Source organism: Oryzias latipes, chromosome 1 (assembly GCF_002234675.1).
Source record: "Oryzias latipes chromosome 1, ASM223467v1".
NCBI classification, from domain to species: Eukaryota; Metazoa; Chordata; class Actinopteri; order Beloniformes; family Adrianichthyidae; genus Oryzias; species Oryzias latipes.
Genome location: NC_019859.2, coordinates 18,376,583 through 18,398,568, shown reverse-complemented (window position 1 = coordinate 18,398,568; position 21,986 = coordinate 18,376,583). Strand labels below are relative to the sequence as shown.

The 21,986-nt window shown below is 42.9% G+C and overlaps 1 protein-coding gene across 2 annotated transcripts; it reads right to left on the bottom strand.

Moving 5' to 3' along the window:
• Window positions 1–14,267: 14,267 nt before the first annotated feature.
• Window positions 14,268–21,405, bottom strand: mmaa (methylmalonic aciduria (cobalamin deficiency) cblA type). Of its 2 annotated transcripts, none has more exons than XM_023957606.1 (7): window positions 21,281–21,405; window positions 20,541–20,966; window positions 19,066–19,188; window positions 18,739–18,909; window positions 18,152–18,237; window positions 16,953–17,102; window positions 14,268–15,873 (listed from the first exon to the last, which is right to left on the bottom strand). In XM_023957606.1, exons 2-7 carry the CDS (start codon window positions 20,944–20,946, stop codon window positions 15,589–15,591), a joined length of 1,221 nt encoding a protein of 406 aa, XP_023813374.1. In that variant the 5' UTR covers window positions 20,947–20,966; window positions 21,281–21,405; the 3' UTR covers window positions 14,268–15,588. The 2 variants fall into 2 exon arrangements, with proteins under 2 accessions (XP_023813374.1, XP_023813369.1); XM_023957601.1 differs by having other exon boundaries at window positions 21,244–21,393.
• Between the last annotated feature and the right edge of the window lie 581 nt (window positions 21,406–21,986).

Below are 21,986 nucleotides of genomic sequence, written 5' to 3'. Positions count from 1 at the left end.
AAGACGATTTTTCCTGAAACAAGTCTTTTTACTTTCTGAACAGTCCGTTTTGGCAGCATGGGGGGGGGGGGGTCTCAGTAATGTGAAATCCCAATTTCTCCAAGCTTTTAATGACATGCATTATCAAAAAGTGAAAGCTTAAGCAGACATGCTACTGACTACAGAGTGAATCGTTGTGTCTGCATTCATATGTGTCTTTAGGATCTAAAGACTTAATTCTAGTTAAACACTCCAATAAACAATTTACTGACCATTTCCATTACAGTTTCTCTAACTTACAAAGTGTGAAAAAATGGCAGCTGTGCAGCCTGTGACACTAATCCAAACCTCTATTGTGACAAATTCTTAAAGCTGTAAAATAAAATCTTTAAAATGTCACAAAGTGAATTCAGAATATTGTTTTCCCACAAGTTGAACAAAGACATTTTTAAAAAAGCCTCAATTTTCAAGTTTAAAGGTTTGAGAAACGATAAAACATCTTGGAAAGAGTGTTTTAACTACATCAGATCAGATTGGAGACTAAACCATAGTTTGACATGTCAGATGTGGGAAAGTTCTGCGATACTCATAACATGTTTGTGAACAGCAGGAAAATGTCTGCATTTGCCAGACGTTCCTGGGAAATCAGCGAGGGTGTGTGTGATGATTAGTTTATCGACTTTTCTCCGTTTGACAGCAGCTTCAACTTTTTCATTGCTTTAGAAATGCAGCTTTTTCTACCAACCAATGACCGAACTTGCAGAAAATAGCAAAACATACATGTTTGGATCATAGTTTTGGTTTGACCATTTAGGGTTTAAAGGTCACACGGCGCATAAACCGCAGGTCAGGGTCACTGTGTTATTTAACCCTTGTGCTATCCTAGGCACTTTAACATTGGGAGATGGGTCATCTAGACCCACTAGACAGTGCTCTGAACCTTTTTTTCTTCAATGATTTGTGAACCTCACTGGTGTCCATGGATTATATGAAATCTTTCCACCTTTATCCACCTTTGTCATGGCAGGGAGAACACGTCAATGTAAGGGTGGGGTCATCTAAGATAGCACAAGGGTTAAAGCTACAGAAAATTCCAACATTAGGCTTAATGTGAGTTTTGTGGCAACATCTCAATGGTCCCAAATCCCCAAAAGGTTATGAAGGTACACGTTTACATTGACCTTTCTAGATAAACCTAATTTGGGTATAAATATACCTGGAGAACACCATAAGATGGTCTTTAGTAAAGTCCCTATCCTATCATCTTATTGTAAAAGCATTCTTGGTGGTCTTTTACTTATGATTTCGTCTTTTTGAGCCAAATTAAAAAAAAAACTGTGTCGTTTTCTAGGACATAGTTTATGTAGAGCAGCACTAGCTCTTTAGAAATGTGCTTTTAAGTTGTGGGTGGGACTGTTGGCGTGGAGAACCCCCCCCCCCCTTTCCGGTTGCTGAGGGGTCTCTGTTTAAGCAGAGCTCTTTTTAACCCCCCCCCCCCCCCCCGCCCGATTCACAGCGATTCTGAATAAAGACATATAAAAAAATGTCATTTTAAGTTTCATTTTCTTTACATGTATCCTTCATCATCAGAAAAACGGCACAAGAACATGTTAAAAAAGAAAATTTTCATCGGAGTGGGTCTTTAAAAAGAGTATGAAAACAGGGTGGTAGGTTTAGGGGATGTTATCTGGACTTGGTTTTAAAGTTCAAAGACGTTTCGCCTCTTATCCAAGAGGCTTTGTCAATTCTGAATTCTGCAGTGCATCTCCACCTGAAGGCCACAAACCACTCGTTCGAGGACAGTGAAGTCCGAATTCTAGCCAAAGAGAAAGGATGGTTTGAACGAGGAGTGAAAGAAGCCATCTTTGTCAAGAAGGATAAACCTTCTCTTAATAAGAATGGCGGTCTCAGGTTTATTCTTCCATCCATCTACGGCAGTGTTTTGAAACCTAAACAAACCAAACCAGTTCCACCTGAGTCGTTAACAGCTGAAAGAGATGACCAATTTAGAGAGGGAGTCATTGGCTCCCCAACCCCCAGCTGAGGACAAAGGACTCTTAACGACCCGAAACCATGTAGTTGACAATACCAGTTGACAATACCATCCAGTTTAAGGTCTGACTCCTCCCCCATGAGCGCATATATACCAGCCCTTTTACCAGCTAATTCAGAATTGACAAAGCCTCTTGGATAAGAGGCGAAACGTCTTTGAACTTTAAAACCAAGTCCAGATGACATCCCCTAAACCTATTACAATGGAACCAACCTGGATGAATGAGAATCTTCATAGATATGAAAACAGGGGTTTACTAAAGTCTTATGTCAAATAAAATGCCTCTGAATGGTCTCAATTGTGTCCAAAGGCGACACTCTCACCACAGCTTCGAGAATGAGATGTATCAGTGACTACAGAAAAAGTACTAATGGTTTTTGCAGGGCGTGGCTTTCCCTAACATACAACAGTGGTCGACCATTATAATAATAAGGAATGGGCTCTGTCATGGTGTCTAGCTGGTGTTTTTATTAGACCAGTGGGAGGTCTCTCTGCCTCTCCTTTCTCAGATGTAGTAATGAAAGTTACAGCACGTTCTTGCCCAGCCAAAGGTTGGCCCTGCCTAATGAAAACAGATGAAGCAGAGATAAAGTGTTTGCCGACATTAAGGGACTCATTTATCACCGTTAGGCCCCGAGCTATAGAACACCTTGGTATGGAGCGCTGCTGTATCGGGCCTCTCAGCTCCTCAGCGTCTTGCAGGCAGGAGCAGCGACGCTCCATCTCTCCTCTCCCATTCGTTTTCATTTTTAAGGGGGAAGTTTTGCTCACATTTGATGTTTGCACACACACTAACCCGTAGAGCTGCTATATGAGGGATTTAAATAAAAAATAAAAAGACTTGGGTAGTTCTTTGTGGACTTTCCTTCACCTCTCCTTAAATATTGACCCAGGATGGTTCAACAGCCATCCAGAGCTGGATCTCGTCTGTCGAGGAGGTGCTCTTATCTCTGCGCTCGTCTCGACTCAGCATTAATGAATCTTTTCGGTGGTGTTTAAAGCTGCTTAATTAAGTTCAAAGCAGCGCTCGGGGCAGCGCGCGCCTGCTCGGCTGACCTCCCTATGAGTGGAAGTGTTAAGAAGTGACATGCAGGCACTGCAGGGGATAGCTATTGATTGAAAAGATAGAAAACCCTTCTTTTTTAATAATATTACACACATACGGACTGTTTTTCTTCAGCTGTACAACGATTCCCTTCTTGTTGGGGGGGATTTTAGCGAAGAAGTCGGCAAATGTCTCAGATGAAACCAAACGCCAGAGTTTTCCCTCATCCCAATAATAGCCCTTCACCTCAGACCGAGCTGTCTGCACAACGTTGACCTTTCGACACCACCTCGCTAAAGTTGCCCGCTGCCGATCAATAGCGTGTTAGCTGTTTGTTTGTAAGTTCAGGCTGCCTTGGCTTTATTACAGCTGCTGCGAGTCATGAGGGAGTCGTGTACTGCTTTGTGCGGGAGAAGCTCCCTCTTGTTTGCCAAAAGTGTAATCCCACCGTGACCTGCTGCAACCCTGCCCTGAGAAGAAAGCTGCTTAGACAGAAGTGTGTGTCTGCAGGAGCTACAGCTGCCTGGCCTCTCTCCGTCTCCTTCCTCTCCGGTTGCTCACAACACACTCCGCAATCTGCAAATCTTCCTCTCCACAAATATTCATCAGTACGCCTCACTCAGCATCTGTACTTTTGACTCATCCATCCACCAATGTGGCCACAAGCCTTGGAAGGAGTCAATGCTTTACTGAGTGAAGACAAATCAAGCTCTTTTTCTTTTCTTTTTTTTTCCTTTTTCTTTTTCTTTCCCCTAGCTCAAACAGAGAAAATAAACACACCAAGTCTTGCCACAGATAACCTTCAGTGCAGGCTGCAGAGCAGGACCACTGGTGCACAGAAAAGAGAGGCTGAAGAAAAGAAAATGACCTCTGAAATCGATTTGGTTTGGGTTGAAGTCAGGGCTAAAACTGCACGCAACGAGGTCCCGCTGGGGCCGCTTGTTAAAAATCTATTTGTCTTTGTGAAGATGAGAAACAGAAATGAACTAGTGAATGCAAAACTTCATGTTTATTTAAACCCTAATGCGTGGAAGTTGTAGGAGTTTTGCCTCAGCGCCTGGGAGCTCGCGCAGATTTATGCAGAGGGCAAAAGATGTCACACCGAAGCACAAAGATACCCCCGATGTGCACCTCAGAGAGCTGCAGTGAAAAATGGCCAGACGTGCATGTACGTGCATGCAGAAACATGCACGTTTGGTGGCCACCCAGGGGGCAAAGCACACCCCCCCCCCACCCCCACCCCTCTTTCTGCCCACTCCTCCATGACATTTTTTTTTTTTTTACCAATCTCACGGGTGAGACCCCGTTTTGTGGGGGTCAACAGGAATCTGGCTCAGGAATCACCGCAGGGGGGTTTCAGGGGTTGAAGTCGAGGGAGGGATTACCCACAAGCATCTGGGCCTGGCATATCTAAACACTGGGGTCAGCAGGAGGGAGGGGGGTACGGACCACTGCCCCCTCCCTCCTGCTGCTCGGCCACACCCACCCAAGTGATGAATGCATTGTACTTGCGAGGAACAGGAGCAGCGACGTATTATCATGTCTGCGAAAAACAAGGCCGCCACCTCCCCTGCTGCTACACTCCACAGTTACCATGGTAGTCTGCGACAAGCTATAGGTCGCTCTGTTTCTACGGGTAACAATCGCATCTACATTATTACCACACTCAACTTACAGACTCAAATTACACCAAACGTCTGCTAAAACCTCTCATACTTTTTATTTAAAGCCATGATTTTAGGGGTCAGATGTAAAGACTTATAGTTTCACAGAACCAACTCTGTTTCCTTGGGTTGGGTAATGAAGCGAAACCCAACCCGGGAAATCTGCAAAAGTAAACCGAACCAATCAGACAAAAGTAAACTGGGCGCTAACGTTGTCTGAGTCATGCTAAGAAACAGCTTCAAAGTGTCTCTATTATGAATCATAAAAAAAAAGAAAAAGTGAAATCTTAAAGGATAACAAGCTTCATCTCAAACTGCTTGCTAAAGATGAAGGCTGATTATAACCTGGTTAAATCCATTAATTATCTCATGCACTTGAGCTTTTAATGATTTCCATGATTCAATTATCCTTAACCGAATTCCTGTCTTCAATCAATTAAATCTGTAGCTGCACACTCATCCATCTTCTAATCGGGACATCGGGAATCCCTCCATTCATTCTCATTTGGGAAACAAATTAGGAGTTGCAGTCATGTACTCACGCTCATCTTTCATCCACACGTGTTATAACCTTCACTGCAGTGTTTACTTTGACAGCTGAGTGTTGAAGAAAAAAAAAAGAAATATGGCAGCTTATTTTTATTTATTTTGTTAAAGTTTGCAGATGCTGGGAGATGTGGTGGAGAACCTGGAATAAACAGATTCGCTGCTCCAATCTGTGTCCCACTTTTGTTTAAAGGCTCAAACGCATCAACACCATTCACTAGAACCCTGAGGAACATTTCACTTGACAAGATCATTTAAATCAATCCTGGAATTTTAAGATCCACTCCGATGAAAATAGTGTTTTTAGCATGTTCTTGTTTTTCTGGTGATGGAGGGCGCATATGAAGAAAAGTGAGCTCAAAATTCTGAGTACGTATTTAATGAAATTGCTGCAAATCAACAGCAGGTGACAAAAATGTGGTTGGAAAAAGAGCTAATTTGTGACGTAGGAAATATACTGGGAGGGGCCAAAAGGCTCCCTGCTCCAACCTCTCATCATTGGGGAGGAGAAGGAGGCGGGGTTCCTTGGTGCCTACCATCCCGCCCATAATTCAGTGGCGAGTTTCTAATGAACTCCGGCTACTCTGCACTAACTATGTCCTAAAAAAAACAAAAAACATACTTTTTATATTTTTTGCAAAAACAGCATAATCCTAATAATAAAAAAGAAAACACTGGGAACACTTTGAAATAAGATCCAAAGATGATCGGAGTGGGACTTGAAATGGAAGCCTTAATATTAGGTAATCCAACACGTGGAACTGTGCATGACATTAGTTTAGTCCCTTCGCAGTCAAATTAGAGAAAGAAGAGGCAAAAAGTGTGAGAGGTGTGGTTGCCAAGGTTCTGAAATAGTCATTTAACCCCATTGGTTGAGACGCGAGCCAAGGGCAGCGCAGCCTTTCACATGCTGCTCTTTCCATCTCTATTATCACCTCTGTCTCATCCCAGCAGACACCAATATGGCTCCCGTGAAAAGGGTTTAGCATTCTGGTAAATGAAAATACCAAACTGTGCTCTTTCTGCTCAGACCGTGGGCTGAAGATCAGGGATGGTTTATCTCTGCTGTGCCCTTCTCTTTAGCAAAATGTTGCAACACCGGTGCCAGCAGCGGAGCCGAGCGTCAGGGATGGTCTGGTCACTTTTAACATTAGAGGAGATCAAAAAGGCCCAGCGAAAAGCACTGGCCTTGTTCGAGCTTCTTAATATGACTGACTCTGGCAAAAAATAAATAAAACAGACTTCAGACTCCTCACATCCAGCAGCAGCGTGAAGCAGCTTTAGATGTCTGTGGTTGGAGGGTAGCTTCTGCTCCATCTTTTCTTAGACCAATCTCTTTTACTTTTTTATTTTTGTGTGTGTGTGTGGGGTGGGGGGTGAGTGTACATTCCCTGGCATAATTGTCAATAGAGCTCCCCCTTGAGAAGCAGCAGAATGGCCATCGCAACAATTACCCTGACAGCTCTTTTCTAAAGTGCACTTGATTTATTTGATTTAGCTAAGATTAATGGCCCTCCCTGCTAGCAGGCCTGCCTGAGATGCGCGGGCACAGCGCCGGGCTTCCTGCTGCACATGCAAACGGGTGTGACAGCACAGAAACAGAAACCATATCCAAATCACAAATCATCTTTGACCTTTACCATCAAGCCCAAACCTTGGCCGACTGGACTAACCGTGTCCATTTGATGAAATGTCATATTTCTTCTGCACACAATGAGAAAAAAATAATAACATAGTAAATTTGTGTTATTTAAATAGACAAATGAAAAACAAAAATCCTAATCCACAGAAAACATGTTGGGCTTTCCTGGGAGGGGTGACCAAGTGCTTCTGGTGTAGTTTCAAGGTGTATAAGACCCCTCCCGCTTCCAAAGGTCTCCCCAAAGAGTAACCATGGTCTCTTGTAAAACTCTGGTTTGTTTCCATCCAACAGGGGCTGTTTTTGTGGAGCTGAGCCTTTCACCGGTGCCAAGCACAATCCAACTTCTGTTCAGTAGGAGAATTTCCACTGCATTCAGCAAAGCCCACTAATCTTCGAGCAGCAACAGAGTTCTTAGGTTCAGCCAGTCACTGGTGGTGGCTAATTAGACTTACTTGAATATGAAAAACAATCTTGCTGCAGCGCGTCTGACCACATGGACCTGTTTCCATAATGGGCTTTTACCAAGAAAAGACTTTTAGTTGTAGCTGTAGCTAACCCCAACAAACAGAAGCTGGAGTAGCTGCCTCTGGCTAAAGAACTACTAAACAAGAAGCAATCATTTTCAAAAGGCGCTCTCAGCTGAGTGTTTCCTTCTAGATGTACAACAATCAATCCCCTGCTTCCTTGTTTTGATGTACAAACAGAAAGAGGGGTTCAGTTAGTCAACTTGGTTCTGTGGAACACCAGACGTTGTCCTATCACAGGTGACATGCTGATTCTAGCAGCAGACATCTACTGACCACCTGCAGCAGGAGCCATGCATCTGACTGGAGGACCCCAGATGCTTAAACACCCATTCTGATGTTTTTAGCATGTTCTTGTAGCATTTTTCTGACGATGGAGAACAAATATTAAGAAAATAAAGCTTCACGTTGCATTTCGGAGTATTTTTTGGTTGAAATTGTTGTGAACCGGGAGCAGATGAAAAAATGGGGTTGGAAAAAGCTTGTAGCTGCAAGCTTCATTGTAATGCATCCACATTTTTGTTTTCCTTGTCTGAGCTGGCATCTGCCTCAAAACTGTACGGCTGGATAGCTACGATATTGCTCGCCATTTTTTGTTGCACTGGTAATGTTGGGTTGGGGGTTTGTGAGGGGCTGTAAGCTAGAGGGAGAGAGTGTAAACAGAGAGCACACAGCAACGGGGAGGGGAAGAGGGGACCGGGCTGCTTCACGCCAAAGGTCCCGCCCACAACTCAGAGGTAAAATTCTGATGAACTACTGCTGTTCTGCAGAAACAATTTTTTTTTCTCATGATTTAAAGACCACTGGGAATGCATTACAATAGTTGAAAAGACTATCAGAGTGGGGCTTTAACACATGAGGTGGTAGCAACAACAATAGATGTTTGGCACTGACAGGTAGGATTAAATTAGCTAAAAATAACAGACTTTCCAAAACTATAAGATTCACTGTCAAGGAAAATTTCTTACAACAAAATAAACTACCACATTTCCTTACTTGTTATTCTAAGAATAAATGTTTAAAAAACAAATCAGATATTTTTCAAAATCTAACTTGTTTAATCAAACATAAAAATGGCGTCTAAACATTTTGTTATGCTTTTTGTACATTTTAGTAAACATCTAACGAATGGAATTCATCGCACACTAATTATATTTTGATCTATTTTCAAAGCGTTCCTATTGGTCTTTCAATTATGATTTTGCCATTTTTAGCCAAAGTTTAAAAAAACTGTCATTTTTAGGACATAGTTTCTGCAGAGCGGCAGTCAGCCTGCCCCTGCTCTCAGATATACGTCTGTTTACACGCTCTCAGCCCTTACACCCTATAAATAACATCAGCGGTGTAACCAAAATGGCGAGCAATATTCGAGATATCCAGCCGTACAGTTTTGAGCCAGATGCAGCTAAGACGAGGAATTGAAAGACTTCCATGAATCTAGTTGTCTAAAGGTGTGGCCTGTAGCTTTTACAACTGTATTTTTTTGTCTGCTTCTGATTCACAATGCTTTGAATAAAGAAATACGCAGAAATGCAACTTAAAGCTTAATTTTCTTTATATGGCTCCTCCATCCTCAGAAAAATGCTACAAGAACATGTTAAAAACAGCAAAAACACGCTTTTCATTGGCATGGATCTTTAATTAATATGGTTTGCTTCTCTTTTTTCGTCTTGCGAGGCTTGCTGCTTTGAGGAGCACCTGCCCCCACCCCCAGCACAATGTGCCAGGAAGCCCCACTTACAGCTAGCTGGCTGGCACGCGGTTGCCAGGCCAGTGGTCCAATCCAGTGCAGCTGGCACAGAGTTTTGCCCATCTGCCTGCGTTGACATGTTAGCTCCCACAACCCTTGTCCGGGAGAATAAAATGCATGCTGGTGTTCTGGCAATGCTTCCCGAAATGTCAACCTGGCATAAAAACCCATGCCACCCCTTGGACCTCACAGGCCTGGCAGTGTGGGGTGCTGCCCTGGATCAAGCAGAGGAGCCAGAAACATGCCACGGTAACAACAACCGCTGACGGACTGCCGCGGTGCTACCATCTCGTCTGGGGAGGAGGATGGCTCTTCTCAGATCAGAACTTGGACATGAAAAGCTCAACTAATCCAAATTAGAGATCCAGAGCAACAAATGTATTGACTGGGTTTTTATTTTGCTAATGAATACAACCAATGGGTGAAAAAAAAAACTTTTTTTTTTTTCATCTTCCTAGCCGGTTTAGGGGAGAAGCTGTGAGGATCTGATACTGGCCGGTTCAGTCCTACAGCTCTTTCATTAACACAGGAAGCAGGAAAGCCAGGAGGCAGAGGACTCCAGCAGTACTTAACGGCCACCAAATCTTCCACTCTTATGCTAAACACCGACAACTTTCCCGTTTCTGCAACAAGAGTAAAACATCGTATGATGTGGCTGACTGCTCAGTTTTGCAGAGTCTTCGGTGACAACCAGAGCGTCTGGCAGCTTTCCATTCATGGAGAATAACGGCGGTTGTGTGTGTTTGTTCTCACGTGAAGGTGTGCGTGCAGGGACGAGCTGTGGACAGCTATGAGAGGCTGACCTCCACGTGTTATCAGAGGAAGTGTGCGGCCCAGTGTTACCTGTCACAACACGACCTGCCGGGAGCCCCGGAGCCCCCACCTGACCAGACCACTGGGCAGTCAGGAATAATGGAGACTGGCAAGGGGGCAACGAGGGGTCAGACGGAGGGGAGAGGAGATGGGGAGGAGGAGGAAGAGGGGAGAAAGGGACATATGATGAGAGGATTCCTGGAGGCATGACTGCAGACAAAGAGGGTGGGGGTGAAATGGGAAAAAAAAGTAGGAAAAGACTCTGCTGGGGAGAGCTACAGCTTGTAGAAATCCATCCCTCCTTAAGAAAAAATGAGCATCCTTTTGTTTTTGAAGTCCACTGGTTGAGGTTGATTCTTAACGTTGCCTGCAGAAACTGGAAGGCTAGTTGCACTTATGCAGGCAATTAGAGCCTGAGCGTAATTGCCTTTTGTATCCTGAGGAGGCGCTGCCTGCCATCTTGAGAGCTCTAATTAACATGGCGGCTGGAGGCTGCGCAGAGCGCTCCTAGAGGCGGACACGAAATAATGGAGACATAATCAGCATTAATGTCTTGGACCTGGAGAGCAGATTTTATAATCGCTACTGTGATGAGCCACAGGCCGCCAGTCGCGTGAAAGGGAAAGGTTGGATGACGATAACCTTTTTTTTTCTGACCAGACCCTCGCACAGATTTTTTTTTTTTTTTTTTTGATCAGTCATGACACATGGGGAGCCTAAGCAGCTGGATTTCATTAATTGAGTGCTGGCAGCGCTTCACTCTGGCGGCAGGGCTGAGTCACACTGGTGGGATTGCTCCGTCTCTCTCCCAGATATCATCTTCCAACCATAACTACAAATAATTATTCACTCAAATCCATTACTGGGGGTCAATCAAGTTCCCCAATCTGTTCTAAAGTCCAATTACTGCCGGCAAAGCTTTGTTGGCGCCTCTCTGCAGATGAAGGCCTCACCCACAGGCTGCTCAGTCGAACATGGTAAACAGAGGAATAAGCATGTGTGGGAGGGTGAGCCTCCTCAGGTGTGTAATAAAGCCGAGAGGCATTCTGCTCCCCCTGGAGCAGTCTGACCACACTATGGTGGACTTCACTGGGTTAAACAGATTTAGCTCATGAAATGAGATGCACTCTGAATACTCATCACTCTATGGGCTGGAGAACACACAGCATGCATAGTGCAGCCTGGTATTAGCATCCATCTCTGCGGCTGGTATAATACGACACGTTGCCGTGGGGGTCATCTTAAAAAGAGGCCTCAGAGTGGCCCATCAAAGCAGCAGAGCGTGTGGGGTGCAGTGCTGCAGCTCCGTCGGCCTGACTGCTTTGTTTGTGGCTACCTCGAAAGTGAATCCTCAGCCTGGAGGAAACGCTTCACACGCGCTCATCTGTCAGTACAGAGGGACGGCGGCGCGGCCAGTCGAGTCAGAGCAGCCGGGTGGCCAACAAGGCAGGCTGTGTGAGCGGCGTGAGTGTGTGAGTGACAGGGGAGGGATGGAGTGTAAACAGTGGGGCAGAGAAAATATTTGGCAGCCACGGATTTCGCAAGTTGTCCCACTTAAAAAGAGGAGAGAGCTCTGTGATGTTCGTCATAGGTGCACTTCAGCTGTGAGGGACAGGATAGAAAAAAGAAGAATCCCAAAAATCACGTTGTGATTAATATTATTGCAGAAAATAAGGATTTAGCAACAAACAAGCAGGAATTCTGTCCTCACAGACCAGTTACTTCCATCCTCCACTCGTTACCTGCATTAATGTCACCTATTTGAACTAGCTAACTGTATAAAAGACAACTGCCCACACCCTTAAACCGTTAGACTGCAAGCATCACTAAGAGCAAAGAGCTGTCAAAGGAAACCAGGGACAGGATTGTACGCATGAACTAGAGATCAATTAATGGGGAAATTATTAAGAAATGGAAGAAACACTAGATGATTAATCTCCCTCCTCCTGAGTCTCCATGCACCAGATCTCACCTGGTGGGAAGCATTGACTGTATAATAGAACTGGACTGAGCAGGAGTGATGTCACCCATGGAAAATGCCTTAGTTCCAGCTCCAGCTAAATAAAGCCAATCCAGTAGCCATTTTCTGCCAAACCAGGTTAGTAAGCAGTGATTGGTGCGAGTCGGTCTGAGTCATACGTTGGTAAAGATTCTCATTCATCAAGGTTACTTTGTATATTGAAGTTGAGTTATGGCATCTCCGCCTAATGTCTTTTTTGAAACGTTTCACCACTCATCCAAGTGGCCTCGAAATGCTTAAAAAAGAATACATTAAGTCCAGATGCCTTGACTCAACGTAAAGGCAATCTGTGGATGGAGTTGAAAGTTTTATGTTGCCCAGCAACAGTCCCGGAATGTCACAGCTCTTGAGCAGATCTGCATGGATGACTGGACCAAAATAGCAGCTACAGTATGGTCAAATCTGCTGAAGGAACTGTTTGACCCTCTGTCATTGCCAATTAGTTACATTATAAAGAATTGAGGTGAACTTTTGTTTTTGACCAACAAATTCTTTTCTGCGCCGTTATGCAAATAAATGTATGTGATTTCCTGGATTCTCTTCTCACATCCCTTCTCTCATGGTTGATGTGAATCTATGATGAGCATTACAGACCTCTTACATTTTTAAGTGGGACAAATTGCAGAATATGCACAAGTGGACGGGTGACGGAGTGTGTGTGTAACCAGGAAAAGACGGTGTGTAAGTGTGAAGTTACGTGTCTGCTTGTGTGTTGTGGAGTAAACACAGCAGAGACGACTGAGGCTTTGAGGATCAGCAGCTCTGACCGGTTCACACGCACAGAGCTACCAAATCAAGCAGGTAGCACAGCCAGTCTGACATTTTCCCCGCGCTCTGATCTGAGCACAAAAATCCTTAACGGAAACACAGAGCATGAGCACAAACTGTGGCTGAAACATGTTAGCTGTTTTCAGGGCTAACACCAGGCTTTGCAAGGAAAAAAAGTAGAGCTTTTGAAAATGAAAACCTGATGGTGGCACAGTCTTTTTTTTTTCTTGCATGTGCCAGGAGGAGCATTTGAACTTCAGACTGCTGACACAAAGAAATTCTGTCAATGCAGGCCCTCCATTAAACATGACTAACCTCATCAAAGAGCCAGTCTCTGTCCTCTGCTTACATTCAAGAGATCCAGGAAAATGCTCAACACATGTGTGCAGGCACTGTTTAGGCTGAGCCGGAAGAACACGAGCCGGGTTCATCTTTCCTAGTGAAACCACATGCTGTTGTTTACACTGGAGACAACTGTGTGTGTGTGTGTGTGTGTGTGTGTGTGCTGGTGCGAGCAGCTCCAGAGCATCTAAAGCTGCAGGACTCACTGTGCCTTTTGTTTTGCAAAGCTGTCTTATTTGTGAGAGGAGCACGTTGCAGGAAAAAAGGACGTCTGCATTCAGAAGGCCGTTCTGCATATTGTGCTGAGGCGGGAACAAGCGATCAGGGTCCCGGGAGCCAGTTCAGGGTTTGGGGGTAGGGAGAGTAGACTCAAGTATATTCAACAACAAAAAATTAAAAAATGTTGGGGTTTTTTTTAGCATGTACACTGTCCATGCTTCTTTCTGTTTAATTGTGACCACGAGTGTTCGGTCCAGCCGGCTGGGACTTCAGAAGTCTGTACTGCAGGAGATAACTTGACCTCGAGTGACCTGGCACCCTAAGCAGCCTTAAAAGGACGGGAGGCAGAGGCGTCGGGAAGGACGGAGAGCATGGCGCAGTGTCCCATCATTAGGGTAATGACAGCCAGGCTCAGTGGTATTTGGGAGACCTCTAGTGGTTATAATCTGACCATTTCATAACACGCGCAGGGCTAAATTATATATTATATATTCATCTTTGAAATTTTCAAAGTTCTTTCATTTTCAAATAAAAATCAGTTGAATGTGCATCAATGCACTCTGGAACTTTCTCAGTGCAGCAGGATGAATGGCGTCGTGAGGTCCAAAGTGGCAGCACCCATAATTCCACCTCCCACCGCTGACTGTCCACAGGAAGCGGTCTCTTTTGGAGAGCACATGGCATCAGAATGGATGCCTCTCACCCGCCCACAGACCGTTTTCCCTCCTGCTGTTGGGAGACGCTTCAGGAGTCTCCGGTCCAGAGCAAACCGGCTCCAGGATATTTTCTGTCTTACATCTGTTCCCCTGGCAGAGACGCCTAAACCTACACACACATACGCGCACACTCAGTGCCAGAGCTGAGCTGAACACATATACATGCATTTTATCAAGGGTCCATTGGAGATTTTATAAAAAGATTTTTAATTTTTGAACATAGATTTCAATAAAATTCAGTTATAATAGTTTAGTGTTCCTTTGTTTGGTGCAAGGAGCAGTTTCAAACCAGAACAAAAAAAAAAAAGATCAATAATACTAAAGATCTAACAAACAGCTAGGATTGTCTGCCGGCAGAGTTAACAACCGTAAAATCTCCACTTTTTTAATTTCATGAGCAAACAGAGAAAATGCTGCATATATTGATGGATTTGACATTATTCTACAATCAATTCAAGATCCACATCACACTTTAATGTAATTCAAGGCAGAAACAGCTTCATCAAATGAAATCTCTCAATAAAATCTTTTTTTGTCAGAAAAAGTTGAAAAGATTGCCGTAATTCTCTTGAATTACAATAATTGATGAGGTCAGTGTGAGCTGCTCACAGTTTGTTCTTTTAAATCTTTTCTTATAATCAAAGAATGTTTCCAAAGAGAATCAAAATACTGAAAGATGACCTTTGACAAACTTTCTCATGAAAGCAGTTCTAGGTGCTGTGGTTCTTGAGCTCAAACTTACGGTGGCCCTGAAAGCCCAAATCATGTCAATAAATCCCTCAATGCAAAAACACATGAAAGATCACAATGACAATTAAAAAAAAAAAAACAAATAAAAAAAGCACGACATTTAGAAAATATTAACAAAATAAAAACTTCATTCCATTTAAAAAAAAATTAAAGAAACAAAAAGGAAAATTAAAGTAATTTCAAGAAATGAAAATGAAATGCAAAGAAAGAAGAAACAAAAAAAGGAAACGGGAAAAGGGAGCTATTATGGGAAATCACAGATTGGATGATGACGTTATTTGGCACAGCCATATCTCCCAGACAGTATTTCTTTCAGCTTCTGGCCACACCCACTGCAGAAGTTCAGCGATTATCCAATGCTGCTTTACCTTTTTTTCCAAACTCAAACGTCGTCATCCGATCAGCAATGTTCCATGGCACCTACCTCTTCCAGTTTCTTATTTGGTTTCATTTTTTAAGATTTTATTTAGATTTCTGGAAATTCCTTTTGTTTTACAAAACATTTTTTTTATGTTTTCATTTATCAAATGTAATGTTACTTTTTTTTATTCTCCGTTTTGCTTTTCTAATTGTCATTGTGAGCTTTAACGTGTTTTTGCGTTGAGTGATTTGCACTTCAGGGCCACCGTACAAAGGGGAGGTCTTGTCACACAGCATGAGGTAAAGGCTTTCTTTTGTGTGGGTCGCACATGTTCACTCTGTAACTTGGGACCAGCAGCAAAACCTGCTTGCATCCCACGGCGTTCCGGCCTGCTGCTCACTGTGCAGAGAAGGCTTTAAGGAGCAGGTCAGCAGCCAGTCCAGGAGAGACGACTCCTCTGGTGACCTTCTCCTCCAGGTCAGGTAGAGCCTCCTTGACTTTTGGGTGATTTTGGAAATGACAGAGGACGTTCTCCTGGATCAAAGTCCACATCCACACCTTTTGCTGGGCCCTCCGTCTGTCCTGCAGCTCGCCGCTGCTCAGCATGGCGTGCCTGTAGGACTCCATCTTGGCCCAGACTTCTGGGATGCCCTCAGAGGTGTAGGAGGAGGCGTGCACCACCTTTGGATGAAGTTTGTGATTGGGAAAGTGGGGTTTCATAAAACAGGGTATTTAACTACATCCTCACTTTTGTTAAGGGCTTCTTCTTATTGATCATCTCACTTTTGTGCTACAAATGTTCATAAAACGCCTGCTGCTGCAAGAATCTGCTGACAAGAGCTTCTGCCTTAAGTGCATTCATTTGTCATAATAAATGGCATAATGTAAAGTACAGTTTGGCAAAGAATGGATTACAAACGATTTAGAGAGTTTCTGTCAACATCATTAAGAGGACACTTTAATGAGAACTGCTCTTTAGTCCAATAAAGAAAAAGTTATTCCATGCACCAGAAATGGACTTTTACTAAAGTCACTGTTCATTCAGACTTTAAACATTGGGACCAGGAAAGACCACGGCCTGCAAAGTAGATCCTGTTTCAGAAACATAACCAACATCTCAGTATGATAACGCAAAAAACAAAAAGCTTCTATGTGTGGAACTAATCTGTTGTCTGGGGAACTGCCAACATCTGAAATGTCTTCCAGGTTTGGGCTGCATGGCACTTTCATCTTAGAGTCGCTTTTTTACTTTTTGCTGACGTCTATTATTCACCAGAAAACATCATCTCTCTTTGCCCACAAAAGTGAACAGTTTCAAATACAGTTAGAAAGAAATCTGCTCCACTGTCCAACCAGAAAGTTCTTTTAAAAAAACAGGATTTTTTGTTCTGAGTTTGAAGATGGAGTTTCAGAGTTTTCCTTTGTCCGTTTGTTTCCCAGGACAGGAAGAGTTTACAAAGCTGATATGCCATTTCAGAGGTTTGCTTGTGGGGCAGCCTGGTTCACATTCATAAATAACAAACACAAGGCTGACCCTGAAGGATGAAGCTGCCGGCGATTTCAGATTTTTGTGATGCTTTCAGCTCAGCACAATGTTACTGTGAGCTCTTCCAGTTTCACAGGCTGCTGTGCGGTTTAAGTGCAGTTTGTGTGGTGAAACACCGTCGTGATCATTCTGATCACAGTGTGTTTGAAATAATCAACAGGAAACTGCAAGTGGTAAAAAAGAAAGTCTCATCTGAACCAGCAAATTCACACACCTTAGTGTTCCAGGATTTAGTCCTTCTCCTCAGCAGCTTCAGCGCGCTGGTGTAATCCGTCTGGATTCTTCTGGCCGGCACCACAAGGTCACCATCTGACTTTGTCACCACAACCAGGTCTGCCCTCTCAATGATGCCCCTCTTGATGCCCTGGACAAAGACCTAAGCTTTAAAACCACACTTTAGGTCTGGTTTCTTTACTGCCTGTCCAGTTTATAGACGTCATCTTTTATGTTTCAGCTCTTCTGTTGTTCTTCACCACACTTTACTTATGCAAATATTTTAAATCTGTACTATGTGTATCTGGGGGATACTGCTGGTGGTTATAGGTTGGCACATTCAGCCATCAGTGAGTGAATGGAGCTGTGACTGTAAAGCACTGTGGGCCTTTATAGTTATATAGGGCCAGAAAATGCATAGAAGAAAAAGGAAACGACATCAGAGATATATGAACATTCGAAATGGTTTAAAGAAAGACGTCAAATGTTTCAGATTGCAGATGGTTTTATAGAGAAGATGAAGGAAAAACACGTCCTGGACTATCAATTTAGTGGAAATCAACTATTTTGTAGGATTCAGAAAGTTAAAGGGCATTGTGTTCTACATCTACAATGAATAAACAAAAACATGTTTGTTCTCAGCACAAAAAAGCAAGATCAGTTTACAAAAGAACTGATATCTGCAGGCAGACAACTCTGACCGAAAACTGTTTATCCGCTTCGTTCATCGCCGTCCTGATCAAAGTATGACCCTATGTGTCACAAGAGTGAGAGCGAAGAAGACAAATACGTCTGCATGAAAGCAAAGCAAAGCATCAGAAATAAATGCAAGTTTGTTTCTATAAAAGGTCAGAAAAATGAGATACTTGTCTGTTGCTTTATAAAAGAGCAAAAAATAACTTCTGGATTCTTGTGACGGCTTGTTGGACAATGTGGGCGGTCCTAAAAAAGCGGATTGATCACATTAGGAAGGAGAGACAGAAATAAAAAGATTTGAGTCAAACGCTGATGTTTTTACATTAAACTCCAGGTTGTTAAATACAATTATGATAAATTGATGCAGTTTCATTTTCAGCCATTACAACAGAGAACAAACATGAGTGATATACATAAACCCTCAAAGCTCCATGTCTCGTCCGCCGCTGAACAAGACCAGAGGTTTGAGGAAAAAAAAAAAAAGGTGATGTTCCTCGAACCCACCTGGAGTTCATCGCCCCCTGCTGGTGGAATCAGAAGCACAAACATGTCCACCATGTCGGCTACAGCAAATTCAGACTGTCCGACACCTGGGAAAAAAAAAAAAAAATATATATATATATATACATATTGTTGCTGCCTAGAAATGAACAAATAAATCATGTCAATCTAAATTTATTCATACCCCCCCTCCTCAATCTAATTAAGTCTCCTGATCGGTTACATTAGCACATATTCTGTTGCACGCCTGTACAGTGAGAGTAAAATCATGCAAATTTTAATCAAGACTTCCTGAAAAGCTGAAAAAATGCTTTTGAATAATCATGAGCTTGGACAAACTTGAGATTCCTCACAGTGAATAAATTTCCTCCTTGAAAAAAAAAAAAGCAGTTCTGATGCGCAGATGAGACTGGCACAAATTCGTCCCTAATAGTTTCACTCAAGACCGCAAGAGAGTCAGAAGTACCGCGAATCCTTTTTGGACAGCTACTTCCTACTTTTTATGAAGCCGTCCAAACAACATTACAATTATCTTTAGGCTAATAAACATGATGCTGCGGCGGAGGAAGGACATTTGGGATGAGGCTCACCTACGGTCTCCACGAGGATCACGTCGTAGCCCGCCCCCTCACAGAGAACAATGGCCTCATTAGTGGTTCTGGTGACACCGCCGAGCGTCCCTGAGGTCGGCGACGGTCTGATAAAAGCATTCATGTCTCGAGAAAGCTCAGTCATGCGAGTTTTATCGCCCAGCAGGGAGCCTGCAGAAGCATTGGAGTCGGTGAATGACTTCTGCTTAAAGAGCTAATTAGGAGAAGAACTCATGAAACTGTGATGTAGATGAAAGGTGTCAACTCTTTAAAAAAAACGTGACAAACTTTGCATTAGTTCTGACAAAAAGTGTGGTCAGATGTTACCTCCTGTGGTGCATGAGGACGGGTCAACAGCCAGGACAGCCACTTTGTGACCACGCCCCGTTAACATTTTCCCCACTACCTCAATGAAGGATGACTTCCCAGCACCAGGGGGACCAGAAAGCCCTGACAAATCAGAACAGAGAAAGAGCACTCATCCAACCCTTTTCTGAATCCCTTCCGGGGTTGCTGGGGTCAAATCCAGCTACCTTTGGGCACAGGCAGGGTACACCCCGGACAGGTTGCCTTCAATTTACCTATGAAGCATGTTTTTGGATTGTGGGAGGAAGCTAAAGAAAAACCTACACATGCACCGGGAGAACCTGCAAACTCCACACAGAAAGGTCCTGGCAGGGATTTGAACCACTCACTGTTAGGTGAGAGAGATAACCCCTTCACCGCCGTTCAGCCCACTCATCAAACTTACTGATGGTTTATTTGAGAAATCCACAACTCACTAAATGTGCATAAGACCAGTTTAAACAAATGAAACCTAAAAAAATCTGACTGTTAATAACAAAATGCATTTAAAAAATGAAGACCCTCAACAGACCGGAATCTTCAAAATGAGATCAATCGATAATCAATATTGGAAAATGTTGTTTGGAGTGAAACACAGTAGGTTTATTTTGATATAAGGGAAAAACAACCAAGTTCCATCACAACAGACAACACGTATGTGACGATCAGTCCATCATTCCAGTCCAATGTGTGGAAACACTTTGAATTTAGCAAAGACATGTGACCATATAGTATGCTAGAATGTTCTAAGAATTTTCAGTTTGGATTATTTTAAAGTGGAAAAACAACAGTGGGCTGAACTTTAGGAAGCTAAAATGTGAATAGATTTGACATTAATTCTTGTTTGTTTACATATTTAATTTACACTTGATTATCTTGCAAGAAATACAAGGAATCTGGAAAACTTCACCTGCTCTGTTCTGTACCAGGTATTTATCTCTGAGTCACTCTGGTTGAAGTTTTAGCTAAAGATCAATGTTAGGTCAGTGAATCGGATCGTTCAAAAGAACCAAAAACGACTGTGAAGCTTATCGTTAATCACAAATGACAGGAATCGGATCATTAAAATGAATCGTTCCACGTCGTGCACTCAGATTGTTAGGCTGCATTTCAGTCAGGCAGAAAATCAAGACTTGAGCTTAATACAGAATCATCTTTTTGTAATGAAATATTTGAACACAAAGTGTTTAAATGATGAAATCATGCAAAGTTTTTCCCACACATTCACACAGTGGTTGAGGTCTGACATCTATAGAGTTCAATCCTGATAGAAAATACATAGTGTCAGGAGGGACAGAACCACATACAAACAAAAAATATCAGACATTTTAGGTTAAAGTGCACCCTCCACAGCAGAATGTGGTGAATGGTACTCACTATGCCAGCTCACTTTCATATAACTATCCTCAGAACCCTATCAGAGTACTATAAAAATGAATTGTTCCAAGCACACGTACCTACTCTGAAAGCCACTGGCCTGCCTCCGTTGCAGCTCTCCTGCGTCCGGCTGTACGCCAGCACCCTCTGCAGCAGCACCTGAGCCAGCTCCTTCTTCCTGGAATGCTGGGTCTCCACCAAAGTGATGGACTCTGCTAGAGACGCCCGCTGCCCTGAGACCAGCCCATCAAAGAGTCTGTTCAGCAGCCTTTGCTCCGGCCCGCTCAGCTCCTGTGTGTAGTGTCTGTCAGCGGTGCTGCTCACGGTCCTCCTGTGGGGACAGCTGTGACCCGGGATGCTGCTCTTGTAACACAGCAGGGGAGCTGGGAGGACCCCTGGATGAGGGTAGCAGGTCCTGGTGACCTTGTGGACTGAAAGTGAGGGAAAGGCGAAGTGGCGTAGGAGGCAGAAGGCAGGCCGTCTCATTTTGTAGTCATATGGGGAAGCTGGAAAAAACATAACTGTGTGTTGGCTAACAACTTATTTTCTGTCTTATTAAAGCAGTGACAACATTTTAGAAAATCTTTTCCAGATTTTTAGGCTAAAAATAATTGAATTTAAAATATTAGCATCTTTTGGCAGGCAGTGACATGACTACATGTCTGTGGACAAATAAATCCACTGAGTGACAGTGGGTAACGATAACTTCTGCAGGTAAAAAAGATTTATGCTAACTCAACACAACAACGGTTTCGTTTATCCTCAAAAGATAATTTGACTCACCAAGTTAAAAATAAAAAACGGTGTGAAAGTTAGTTACCCCTTCAGTTTAAATCCCAGAGATACCTCTGAATTTGCACTCGTTGATTTGGGATGTAACAAGTTACACACCGACCTTGGTTCATTCATCTACTTCCGGTTTCCGGTCAAATGGGCACCGCCCACCAAAGCACTTCCGCTGATTTTTTTTCCTTTCTTTTTTTTGTGTGTAAAAATTTAATAACATGAAATTTAACCGAAAAACTTATTTGATATTTGAACAATTTTTAAGTTAAAAAAAAAATCGGTGTAGTCAATATGATCATTTTTGTACTATTTGTTATCTTGTTTACTTTTCATATGCTGTCTATTTATTGTAAACTTACACACTGTACATACAGTATTATTATGCTGTCTATACTTATCCTCAAGTATAGTTAATGAAAAAGACTAAAGGTGTACTGCTTTATACAACGGGTAGTAGACCTGAAGTTTATTTTGTCACGCATATTTGAGTTTAGGTAAGCAATTTCATTGTTACAATGAAAATGACAAATAAAATGAATTATGAATCTTGAAAGCAGAGTAATTATACCATAGACCATGAACATGTAGTGAAAATGTACTAACTGAATGAGACAAAAGTGAAACATTTTTAAGTTTACTTTATATTGATAGTATTGAATAGTACCGGTAAATTTCATGTATTCTGTTACATGTGTAATACACTTAAATAAACTACTTGTGCAATAGGTGTTGAACAAAAT

Coding starts and splice junctions, on each gene's coding strand:
- mmaa (XM_023957606.1), bottom strand. CDS start 20,946: ATGAGACGGCCTGCCTTCTGCCTCCTACGCCACTTCGCCTTTCCCTCA. Junction 18,910..19,065: donor GTCCTCATGCACCACAGGAG/GTAACATCTGAC, acceptor ATGCTTCTGCAG/GCTCCCTGCTGGGCGATAAA. Junction 15,874..16,952: donor CTAAATCCTGGAACACTAAG/GTGTGTGAATTT, acceptor CTTCATCCAAAG/GTGGTGCACGCCTCCTCCTA.